The sequence below is a fragment of the Eucyclogobius newberryi genome, unplaced genomic scaffold (genome assembly GCF_026437365.1).
Source record: "Eucyclogobius newberryi isolate DKJ021-1_F unplaced genomic scaffold, fEucNew1.0.hap1 SCAF_19, whole genome shotgun sequence".
Lineage (NCBI taxonomy): Eukaryota > Metazoa > Chordata > Actinopteri > Gobiiformes > Gobiidae > Eucyclogobius > Eucyclogobius newberryi.
The window spans coordinates 31,514,443-31,526,947 of record NW_027315823.1 but is presented as its reverse complement, the minus strand read 5'-3'; the positions used below and the strand labels follow the sequence as shown (position 1 = coordinate 31,526,947).

The following is a 12,505-nucleotide window of genomic DNA, read 5'->3' as shown; positions in this document are numbered from 1 at the left end:
TCTGAGTCTCTGCTTGAGTCTCTGTTCGAGACTCTGTCTGGGTCTCTGTTTGAGTCTCTGTTTGAGTCTCTGTCTGAGTCTCTGTCTGAGTCTCTGTCTGAGTCTCTGTCTGAGTCTTTGCTTGAGTCTCTGTCTGAGTCTCTGCTTGAGTCTCTGTTCGAGACTCTGTCTGGGTCTCTGTTTGAGTCTCTGTTTGAGTCTCTGTCTGAGTCTCTGTCTGAGTCTCTGTCTGAGTCTCTGTCTGAGTCTCTGTTTGAGTCTCTGCTTGAGTCTCTGTCTGAGTCTCTGTCTGAGTCTCTGCTTGAGTCTCTGTCTGAGTCTCTGTCTGAGTCTTTGCTTGAGTCTCTGTCTGAGTCTCTGCTTGAGTCTCTGTTCGAGACTCTGTCTGGGTCTCTGTTTGAGTCTCTGTCTGAGTCTCTGTCTGAGTCTCTGTCTGAGTCTCTGTCTGAGTCTCTGTCTGAGTCTCTGTCTGAGTCTCTGTTTGAGTCTCTGTTTGAGTCTCTGCTTGAGTCTCTGTCTGAGTCTCTGTCTGAGTCTCTGTCTGAGTCTCTGTTTGAGTCTCTGCTTGAGTCTCTGTCTGAGTCTCTGTCTGAGTCTTTGCTTGAGTCTCTGTCTGAGTCTCTGTCTGAGTCTCTGTCTGAGTCTCTGTCTGAGTCTCTGTTTGAGTCTCTGTTTGAGTCTCTGCTTGAGTCTCTGTCTGAGTCTCTGTCTGAGTCTCTGTCTGAGTCTCTGTTTGAGTCTCTGCTTGAGTCTCTGTCTGAGTCTCTGTCTGAGTCTTTGCTTGAGTCTCTGTCTGAGTCTCTGCTTGAGTCTCTGTTCGAGACTCTGTCTGGGTCTCTGTTTGAGTCTCTGTCTGAGTCTTTGCTTGAGTCTCTGTCTGAGTCTCTGCTTGAGTCTCTGTTCGAGACTCTGTCTGGGTCTCTGTTTGAGTCTCTGTCTGAGTCTCTGTCTGAGTCTCCGTCTGAGTCTCTGTCTGAGTCTCTGTCTGAGTCTCTGTCTGAGTCTCTGTTTGAGTCTCTGCTTGAGTCTCTGTCTGAGTCTCTGTCTGAGTCTTTGCTTGAGTCTCTGTCTGAGTCTCTGCTTGAGTCTCTGTTCGAGACTCTGTCTGGGTCTCTGTTTGAGTCTCTGTCTGAGTCTCTGTCTGAGTCTCTGTCTGAGTCTCTGTCTGAGTCTCTGTCTGAGTCTCTGTCTGAGTCTCTGTCTGAGTCTCTGTTTGAGTCTCTGCTTGAGTCTCTGTCTGAGTCTCTGTCTGAGTCTCTGTTTGAGTCTCTGCTTGAGTCTCTGTTCGAGACTCTGTCTGGGTCTCTGTTTGAGTCTCTGTCTGAGTCTCTGTCTGAGTCTCTGTCTGAGTCTCTGTCTGAGTCTCTGTCTGAGTCTCTGTCTGAGTCTCTGTTTGAGTCTCTGCTTGAGTCTCTGTCTGAGTCTCTGTCTGAGTCTCTGTTTGAGTCTCTGCTTGAGTCTCTGTCTGAGTCTCTGTCTGAGTCTCTGTTTGAGTCTCTGCTTGAGTCTCTGTTCGAGACTCTGTCTGGGTCTCTGTTTGAGTCTCTGTCTGAGTCTCTGTCTGAGTCTCTGTCTGAGTCTCTGTCTGAGTCTCTGTCTGAGTCTCTGTCTGAGTCTCTGCTTGAGTCTCTGTCTGAGTCTCTGTCTGAGTCTCTGTTTGAGTCTCTGCTTGAGTCTCTGTCTGAGTCTCTGTGTGAGTCTCTGTTTGAGTCTCTGCTTGAGTCTCTGTTCGAGACTCTGTCTGGGTCTCTGTTTCTAGTTCTTGACTGTCTTTCTCTAGGTCTAGTTCCTTAATGACTTTACCAGTCGTCTTGGCTCTCTTAAGTAGCCCTGTCGGTGTTAGTGTCGTTATTACTCTGGAAGGTTCGACGGTGGCTGTCTTTACGACGGGAGGAGAAATGCTCAAAGCAGCCCTTTTCCCTTCTACAGTATCTTCTAATGTTTCTTTGACACCCCCAGCGACATCGGGTGGTCCTGCTGTTAGTTCAGTCAGTTTTGTTATTGGTGTTTGCTTTGTCGGGGTCGTCCCTGCCGTTGTAGTCTCCGTCTCTTCTATCTGTATCTCAACTGTCGTCCCGTTGGTCTGGCCTAGTTCAGCATGCATTGTCTCTGGCACAACATCGCCTACTCTTAGCGTCGCTCTGTGCAAGTTATACCCCTTTCTACCCTTTTGACCCGTCACAAATTCGGAAATTGGATTGAAATATTTACAAGTATAATGTCCTTGGTCTTTGCATGTCACATTTCTAATCATTAATGCACAATTTCCTACCTTTCAAACGTTTCTAAAGTCGTTATATAGGATATGCTTTCTGTGTCCCCTAGGTGTTCCCCTTACTTCGGTATCTGTTAATTGGATGATTTCCCCTTTATTGTTTCTCCATTCAGTATTTTCCCTAGAGTTCCACTTTGTACATTTACAGTCAAGGTATACTGAACTCCCTATTCGGCCCCTGACCTCGGCAACAGAGTCCCCGTCTTCAGTGAAAACTGCTGGAACCCTCTCTTTAGGTGAGTCCGGTGCTCTTATTTCACACACATTTCCTGTCGGGAAAGGGGGTTGCTTTTGATCTATTGTCACCTCGCCTGTTCTCCCCACAGTCCCTTCAGTTCTAGTGTCCATATCTCTCAGGTTTTCGTCCTTTCCGGACGGGTCTTGGACTCCTGTTTCGGGCTGTGCTCTCTGGTGTCTTTTGTGTACAGTAACCTTTTTCTGAGGTTCCTGCTGGTGTGTAGTCTCTTGGCTCCGACTCGATTGTCCTTGGGAGATATTGTAAATCAACGTCTCTGAATCTCTGCTCTTGTCCATTGTCTGTAGTGTCATTTCCGGTAGGAGCAGACACATGTACAAGCTCATCATGAATGTCTTTGGCAGGGTCAAACTCTCTTTCTGGCTCCTCGTCAGGAGCCCTTTCTGTGATGTTTGCCCCTGCAGATTCATTCGAGTCTTTTTCATGGTGACCGCTGGTGTTAGGTTCCTCAACTTTTCCCACCTTCACGCAATGTGACAAATGGTACCACAATGGAGATCCTTTGACCTGAACTGCTGTTCCTGTGCTACGCACTACCTCAAAAGGACCTTCGCGGCGTTCGTTGTACCACTTCCTTCTAAACACTTTGACAAACACTTTGTCCCCCGGTTGAACTACCTTTTTCTGCTTCTCGAGCTTCTCCTGTCCTTCCTCCCGCTTCTGTCTATCTGCAACATATGTAGATAATTTCTTATGAAGCGTCGCCATATACTTGACATATGCTTGCATCTCGTCCTCTAGTAGCGCTAAACTAGGGCCCTTTCCACTGGTGCGCAAGCGTGGGGTTGGCATATGTCTTCCCGTCACCAACTCGTGTGGTGTCACTCGCAAATCACGGAGCTCACTGGACCGACAGGCCATCAATGCCAGTGGCAGCGCTTCCACCCAGTTCAAACCTGTATGTTGGCAAATCTTGACTATGCGGTTTTTCAGCACGCCATTCATTTTTTCACATATTCCTTGTGCCTGTGGTCTGTACACTGATCCAAATCTCTGACTAATTCCCAATTTTTGTAAGATTAGTCTAACAGTTTTATCCACAAATTCTTTGCCGTTATCTGAAGAGATCCTGTCAGGCAGGCCCCACCTACTTATGACTTCTCTACACAGAAACTTCACTACACACAAACTTGGCAACAGATTATGCATCTCTTCTGTTCAAGTTTTGTAAGTAGTTCAAAGTACATATTGTCTCTGGTTGGTGTCTAATTGTCTCTTAACCTCCTCCCTTGCACCATGCGCGAAGCCATGTGCTTCAAGAATAATTAGAACCAACAGTCTAAAATCAAATCTTTAAAATCTTTAAAATCCAATCATCTTTTATTTAATATTTTCTTTCAAATTCACCTAATATGTGACTTAAAGAACTTCTCCTCACTGCATTTTCACCGGTCACAAGGTTTGCAGCTTCTTCGGCTGTTCTGTTTACTTTGTGAGACTTTTAACTCTTAATTTATGTAGTACATTTAGCTATTGCTATTTATTTATTTATTATTATTATATTTTCCAATTCTTCTTGCAGTATGGTAACTTCTTTTGAGACTTTGTCTCCCTTTTTCCCAATAGTTTCTGTAACACTTGATAGAGTCTTTATGACACATTTCTTTATTCAGTGAATAATTATCATGTCATCCATGTCTTGAATGATCGTCCTTTATAGATTCTTGTTCAATTTCAGCCACATTTTTTCTTCAAAATGTTTAGACTCTGTTTTAGTCCCATGGGAAGTCTTTCCTCAATTGTAATCTTCATGAATCCTTGATCTTCCTGTCGGATCTTCAGGGCATCTGTTAAACCCCAAACACCAGGCCCCTGTAAGGGTTTACCGGGCCTCTCTGTCGTATGGCTGGTCCGTTGTATCTTCCTACGAACCCGCTTCTGAAACCTCCTCTGCATTCTCCTCTGAAGCTTCCTCTTTCTTTCCTGCACTCACGGGCGTAATGACCAAGCCGTCCGCAATTGTAACATTCTGCTGAAGATCTCTTCGGGTTTTCTTTATTGAAATTACCTCTGTTGTAGTTTTCTCTGCCTCTATCTCCCCAGGTTTGTTGCTGGTTAAAGGCTGGTTTGGTGAAGACAGTCTGTGGTCCCCATGGCCCTGTCTGTGGTCCCCATGACCCTGTCTGTGGTCCCCATGACCCTGTCTGTGGTCCCCATGACCCTGTCCGTGGTGGCAGATTCTGAACCTGGTTTGGTTGTGTTTGAGGCAATGGCTGGTTCACTTGAGGATGATTTTGTATCACCATCGCTTGTCTCTTTTCTTTCTTCTTAGTGTCAACCAAATGCACTTGATCTAGCTTTTCCATCACCTCTTGGTCTTGTACCTTTTTCCGATATAGCTCCACGTGATGAGCTATGTGGTCTGAATAAACACTAATTGTCATGCTTCCAAGGCCAACCACTTTTTCCAATTTCCTTCTTACTGGTGCCGGCAAGCCTTTCTGAATTTTAGCTCGCAGAATTGATTTCTCCATTCGATTCAACTCTGGATTGTTGCCAGTGACATTTCTCCACACTTGATGAGCTTTTGATACGTATGCTCTTGGATTCTCCTCCAGTCCGAGCGGTTGTAGAATGATATTGTCTGGATGAACGTTTGTTGGAAACATCTCACTTAATGTTCTCCATATTGTCCCTTTTCGAGCGACGAACAGCTCTGCGTCGTACACTGCTGTCTTCGCATATCGGTTCAGTCCTGCTTTTGTCAAGACTTCTTGCATCCCTGCCATGCCAAGAATAGTTGCTAGTAGTCTCTTCATATCTCCCATTGCTGCTTATGTCCCCACTAGCATCTCCTCCAGTTTAGCTATCCAGGGGTGTGCCCCATCTTGGAGTATGGGCAACTTTTCCATCAAATCCGACATATCGACATTTTGCCATGGTTTGTATTCCAAACGTTGTCCTTTTATTATTATTGGGCACATCTTCTGGTTTATTCTCTTTGTCACCGTTCTGTCACGCAGTTCATAATGCGAAAGCTCTGAGAATGAAAGTCGATGTTTACTAGATGCTTTCGGTCTGTTCTCTGCATCTCTCCAGGATGTTGAATCAGAATCATCACTCTGATCTTGAGTCTCCTTATTTGAATCCGATCCGTCTTCTGACTCTTCATCGCTGTCTTCTGTTTCAGTGTCATTGTTCTCCTTTTGTGTTTTGTATGTCACCTTTAATGACTTCTTTCCTTTCTTCTCCGCTGCAGCCAAAATCAAATCAAATCAAATCAATTTATTTTTGTAAGGCCCAAAATCACAACAACAGTTGCCTCTGAGGGCCACAGGGAGAAATGAATCAACAATGTCTGTGGTGGCGATGGAGTCAGACAATGTCTGTGGTGGCGAGGGACGATGTCCCAGGGTCCTCTGTCCTTAGACTCTCCTTCTCGGCCAGGAAAAACTACAAAACAAAACTCTCTTCACAGCTGGATCGTATCCATTCGCTGCTCCTTCTTCTTCATCACTTTTGTCATTTTTGGTGGACAATTTTCTGAGTCTTTGTCCCACGGTTTTTGAGCTTGACTTCTTCTTCTTCTTCTTGTTTTTGAGTTTTTGATACATTGTTACAGTTGTTGTAGCTTTACCAGTCTCTATTACTTGTTCATTTTCATCTTCAATTTTGTATCTTCCATCTTGAGTCATCACTGGGAGCTGTGGATATTCTTTTGCAATATCCTGTAATTTCTCGTAAAGTGGAGGCATCTTCACTGTTGCCTGCGTATTTGAGGATGATCTATTGATCTCTTCCCTCACTTTGTCCACTATTGGCGTGTTCTTTTCACTCTCCGTCTTCATTTTATCTCTTCGTTCTTTGTTTTTGAACCATTTTACAACTTCGTTTTCGAACAGTTGCATCACTTCCAATTCAATTCTTCTCTTCTCTTTGCGTTTCCGTCCAATTCTTCCTCTCTTTTGGTTGGCTTTGTATGTTTCGATCAACACCTGTAGTATTTTAATTACGTCCTTCACAAGATGATTGTTTATCTGCACCAAATCCACTGTAGTATTTAGTCTTGATGTCGCCATCATGCTATATTTTCTTTCTTTAGATTTATTTTATTTTATTTTGTTAAATTAATTTACCTCAACGTAGTGTTTTCTCTAACACTTCTCAAGTTATTTAGTCCGTTTGATAAAAACTTCAAAGATCGTTTGCCAACCTCAGCAGATGTGAAAGAAATTGGTGTTCAATGTCAATCAAAAATCTGAATTATAACTAAAGAGTAAAAATAAATCCAGTTATTTTTATCTAACTAAAGAGTAACAATAAACAAATTCAAAATTATACCTTATCCAATTAACCTTAAGATATGAGAAAATCAAAGCTATATTTTTATTCAATTGAAGTTAAATTTCAGCAAAATCTCAGGATTCGCAGTGGACCAACTAAAAATGTAAAATTCTTAATTGTAGTACTATGTCTTATCGCATGGACAACCTCAACAATCTGAAATTGGTGACCAATGTAAATCAGGTCAAAGTTATTTTCTATCTGACTTAACAATACACAATTCCAAAATGTACCTTATTCGACTCAAATTAGGATATTGTATCACTGGTTATTCAAATTATGATATATATATATATATATATAACTTAATTTTTATCCGATTAAGTAGCATAAAAACAATTCTCTTAACTCACAATGGACCACGCCAATGCAACGGTTCTCAATTGTAAAGATACGCCTTATCTTATGTAATTATGTGTAACCCCCAACAATCAGTCATTGCCAAGTTTTTGCATAACAGAAGTATGTGATTATAAATGTGTAATTACACAGTCTTTTTTAATGCAAGAGTTTGTGAATAGAAACAAACTGGCCTTTTTCAGGTCTTCTCCTCCAGTTGACGGCTTTGTTTCGTCAAACTGTTCCGCTCCGTTTCCTGTCTCCTTCTGTCACTCCGATCTCGTATGTTGTCGCAATAACAGAAAAGAGAAAACAGTGATTAGTTCACGTTAATCCTTTGCCAATTCAGGTTATTTCAAACAATTATCATAACATAATTTTCATCATGAATAATTTTCTTAATCATCCAATAAGGTATCTTATTTTTGTAATACCATCATTCGTTCTTCACTTATCTATTTATTTATTTATTAATTCATTCATTTCTTTCTATTTTCTCGTTAATTAACCTCTTTTTATCTACAACTTCCTCCCTTTTATTATTAATCCTATAATAATAAATCGAGTACAGCCTGTGATAAACACAAACGGTCGAGATTGCCTCTTAGTCCGATGTATCTAACAATCTGCTTTTTTCTCTCTCTCTTTTCCTGCTACTTTTTCGCACTCTGCTCTGCCTCACACACATGTGGGAGGAGCCAATAGCTCCGCCCCCAATAGCGTTAACCTGCTCAGTCTTTCTTCCTGTCCTCTGTCTGGGCACTTCCGCCGTGCCTTCACTCTTTCTCTGTCTTTCTTCACACCCTGTAGGAGGAGCTAACCTCCGCCCCCGACTTCTAAAAACTATCTCAAACGCGGTCCAGTTGTCCCCCTTGAAACATCTCTTAACAGACTCCACAGAGCGAAGAAATTGATATAAAAATGACCGACAAAAACGACTCCACACTCCGGATCAGCACTCACACAAAGACAACATCCGCTGCTCAACTTAAAGTAAATTTCTTTTTACTTAAAGTTAAACTTCACGTTTCTTCAAACTTAGAAAGACTATCCGGTCCTCTCTCAGACCGCACCCTGAAAACACAATTTTACTCTGTAAACAACGAAACACGCACAAAGACAAAATAAGGTACCTATATGTTATAACCAAAAAACAAAACAAAAAAACGTCAAATCCCACATAAAACACACAAACAAACAACAAACTCGAGTAACATAAAACTTATTGCATACTTTTTAATCTCAACTTTAAACTGTAACAGCGCTAAAAACTAAATCTTCTCTCTTCAGTTTAGCAATTTGCTCCCCTCCCTTTCTCCTTCTCTCTCTCCGACACTCACTGACACAAAAACGCAGCAGCAGAAAGGAAAACGAAAAAGGTGGGGGCTTAGCGCCTGGAGCTCTCTTTAACCTTTAAACTTCAACAGTAACGTTACTTCTCAAAACACAAAGACCCATTCTGAGGGTCAAACTGTCCCCGGGGCACTACTTTATTATCTTCTTTTTCTTTCGACTTAAAACTTCGGCGTTTCTTCGAACATGAATAAACTATTCCCAGGTACTTTTATTCTCTTTTCAACACAACCACCTTAAGAACCATAATGCATTTATTTTTTCTCTCTCCTGGCCAGGGTTAACATCTACTACCGTAACGACTTTACGTCACGTCTTCCTCTCTCTCTTCCCCTCTCTTCTCCCCTTCTCTCTCTGCTCGACGCACGGACACACAGAACTTCAGGCCGCACACACGGAGCAGAAACAAGAAATGAGCAAAGGTGGGGGCTAGATCTCACCTCTCTGCCGTTTTATTTCTGACAGGTTCTTTCCGTTAACCGTCTATATTTTCAGTTTTGGTTCAAAATACATTTTGGACACGTATATCATCACTTAGATACTAGTCTGACTCTTCACCGAGGCCTACGGTAAATGATGCTAAATCTAGGGTCTTTGATCACTACGTCTCCTCAGTATTTAGACAAAAACAATTTATCTTTCCAAATTCAACTAACACATTTTAGACGTGTCCCCCTTTCCCACACACGCGCCTCACCGAGCATCACCTCCACACAGCTCTTTAACGGAAACAGGCATAGGACAACAGCACTCACACAGCATCAAACCAAAGGTCGAAAGGTAAAACTCACCTAGGCCAATGATTTTCTGCTGTTTAGAGGCTTCGATCCAGTCTGCAATCCGTCCCGATTTCGTGGCGCCATTTTGTGGTGGCTGGATCAATGCTCGTTTGGGGCGTAGGGTGTAGACAAAGGATTCACGTTGACAAAGCTCTGCAAACTTTTCAAGGTAGTTTATTTACAGAGAAAGCAGTGTCAAATACAGGACAGCAGAAAACAGCGCCCGGGTCTCCGATGATCAGGGACCCCCCTCTCTGGGCGCACCTCCCTTATATACTGAAGATGCACAAAGACCGATAAACAATATCTGACAGGTATGACCCTATCCATGTACCAACGGATTAGCCAATGAGAGAACAAGATGTAAAGGTATCCTTATTTGGGTAGCACCAGGGGAAAGTTACAGAAATGAAGTCATGCGTGTGTATGTCGATGTTCAAACCTATATCTCCTTTTTCGGCCTATAGCTTCGCCTGGTGTACTCCTAGCAATAAATTACAACAGGCCTCAGTACTCCTAACACCTTGTATAAGAGTTTAAACAAACCGAGTGGGATGGAGGAGAACAGAATGTACAGTTTAGATACTTCACTTTCTCTGTCTGTTGTCAGCGTGTCCTTTGGGCCGCTATGGAGTGAACTGTGCATTTGTGGCGCGGTGTTCGGGGGGAGCCCAAAACGACCCGGTGACAGGACGGTGTCTGTGTCCCCCAGGAAGGACCGGACAGGACTGTGCACAAGGTGAGCAAAATATAGGCTGAGAACTCCGATTTGCCATAAACAATCACTAAAAGTAACTCAAGACACACACATACCAGTATTTATCTATGTTCGAACCCCAACCCTTTATGTATTATTATTATTTTTTAATTTTTCATATTATTATGGCCTCTGCTTCACATAAATAGGCTTTTTGACTCTTTCAAATAATACAATTAGCAATATGAAATGTTCCACAGTATGGCATTATATGTATCTATCTCCATGGAGACAAGGTTGAGCTACAAGTCCAAGTTATAGGTCAGAGAGGTGAAAGAAGAAGAAATCATGTTTTTCAAGGTATTTTCTTGCTATACAAACACCTGTAGTATAAAAAATGGGAGCTTTAACGCCATACTGTGGAACATTCCAAGCAAAGCAGTAACATCTCCATGGTTACAAGCCGGCGACTGACAGACCCCCATCAGAAAAAGTTGGGCAGCATCACTTTTGGAACTAAAGCTTGATGAAAGAAACGCCAAGAACTGTCGACTAGCTGTAAATGAAAGCAGATTCAAACTTTCAGCGTCTTTACTTTGGTGTGTTTTATCCTCTGTTCATAGAAATCTGTCTTGAGCAGATCGGACACTTCAAGGCCGATCTGAAAACATGCGCAAAATAAATTCACTGCAAAATGAAACACCATGGCAACAATCTCCAGTCGTCTCTCTCTTTCTTTCACATATTCTTCTCTAAATGTGGCTCTTCTCCATTGGCTCTTGCAGTGTTTTACATGGTTGCTGTTCCCCTCAGGCTGCCCCCCAGGGCGCTTTGGAGCGAGCTGTTCCCAGGTCTGTCACTGCAGTAATGGGGCGCTGTGTGACCCTGTGGGCGGGACCTGCACCTGTGGGCTGGGATGGACCGGGACACACTGTGACACAGGTAACGACACAGAATAGACCAGGTTTATATATATATATATAGGTTTAAATGCTCACTGATAAATGATCACTGAAAGTACTATATGTCAAAGCTTTAAGAGATATATTGATCCAAAAACAATATCTATACAAGTCAATTACTAAATCAAAGGGTTTGTTCACACTTGAACTTATAAATTGGGCCTGGGACAAAAACCTGGATCTAAATCTGCATTAAACCAGGACTAAACTGGGATCTAACCACAACCAAAAGCATAAAAAATACACTTATTATAACAATTAGGTCTATTTTAATTTTAAAAAAACACTGTGTGTGTCATGAAAGGTGCTATATAAATCCAATGATTTATTAATGAATTTATAGTAAATTTAGACTTGGACCATATTTATTGACAAATGAGAGAAATTACCTTTACAATGTAGTTCAAAAATAGAATCTAGTAACATCAAATGGTCAAATTGGCCTCTAACAGTCTAACTTTTATTTTTTTTATTTTGTTGTTGTTTTTGAAGTCATTTATGCACAATACAAACATTCTACTCATGAATAGTGTCAAACTGGACTTAACCAGATCAATGTGAGGGATGAATCAGACACAGGTTAATTGTTCACTGCCGTTTGCACCTACTTATCATCTCCATAATCACCAGCTTTACCGCCTTCACCCACAGCACCCGTGTAGAGGTGACGACGTCTGTTCTTTCTCCTCAGAGTGCTCCTCGGGCCGATACGGAGCCGACTGTCAGCTGAAGTGTGGCTGTCAGAACAATGGCACATGCCACCGAGTGACAGGGGCGTGCGAGTGCGGCCCCGGCTTCTATGGACACGTGTGCGAGCATGGTGAGTGAGGCCCCTGCTTCTATGGACACGTGTGTGAGGCCCCTGCTTCTATGGACACGTGTGTGAGCATGGTGAGTGAGGCCTCGGCTTCTATGGACACGTGTGTGAGGCCCCTGCTTCTATGGACACGTGTGTGAGCATGGTGAGTGAGGCCTCGGCTTCTATGGACACGTGTGTGAGGCCCCTGCTTCTATGGACACGTGTGTGAGCATGGTGAGTGAGGCCCCTGCTTCTATGGACACGTGTGTGAGCATGGTGTGTGAGGCCCCTGCTTCTATGGACACGTGTGTGAGGCCCCTGCTTCTATGGACACGTGTGTGAGGCCCCTGCTTCTATGGACACGTGTGTGAGGCCCCTGCTTCTATGGACATGTGTGTGAGGCCCCTGCTTCTATGGACATGTGTGCGAGCATGGTGAGTGTGGCCCCTGCTTCTATGGACATGTGTGCGAGCATGCTGAGTGAGGCCCCTGCTTCTATGGACATGTGTGTGAGGCCCCTGCTTCTTTGGACATGTGTGTGAGCATGGTGAGTGAGGCCCCTGGGGAAAAGATGTACTTAAAGGTCCCATAACATGCAAAATCGACTTTTCAGAGCTTTTAACCTTCTTACACATTGCTATTTGTGCTTCATATATGTACCCAGAGTGTTTTTTTGATTGATTCCCGCAGTGTTTAGCTATAGTACAGACTATCTCCTTTCCTCCAATCTCCAAACTGACGGGCGGTGGGGCAAGACCGCG

At 43.1% G+C, this 12,505-nt stretch overlaps 1 protein-coding gene across 1 annotated transcript in view; it reads left to right on the top strand.

The window, feature by feature from the left end:
* Nucleotides 1-11,773, top strand: part of megf6b (multiple EGF-like-domains 6b) — a 93,218-nt gene extending 81,445 nt beyond the window's left edge. The window contains exons 32-34 of the mRNA XM_072452915.1: nucleotides 9,897-10,025; nucleotides 10,797-10,925; nucleotides 11,637-11,773. Coding sequence (XP_072309016.1) covers nucleotides 9,897-10,025; nucleotides 10,797-10,925; nucleotides 11,637-11,773 — 395 coding nt within the window. The remainder of the gene's footprint in view (nucleotides 1-9,896; nucleotides 10,026-10,796; nucleotides 10,926-11,636) is intronic.
* The last annotated feature ends 732 nt before the right edge of the window (nucleotides 11,774-12,505 follow it).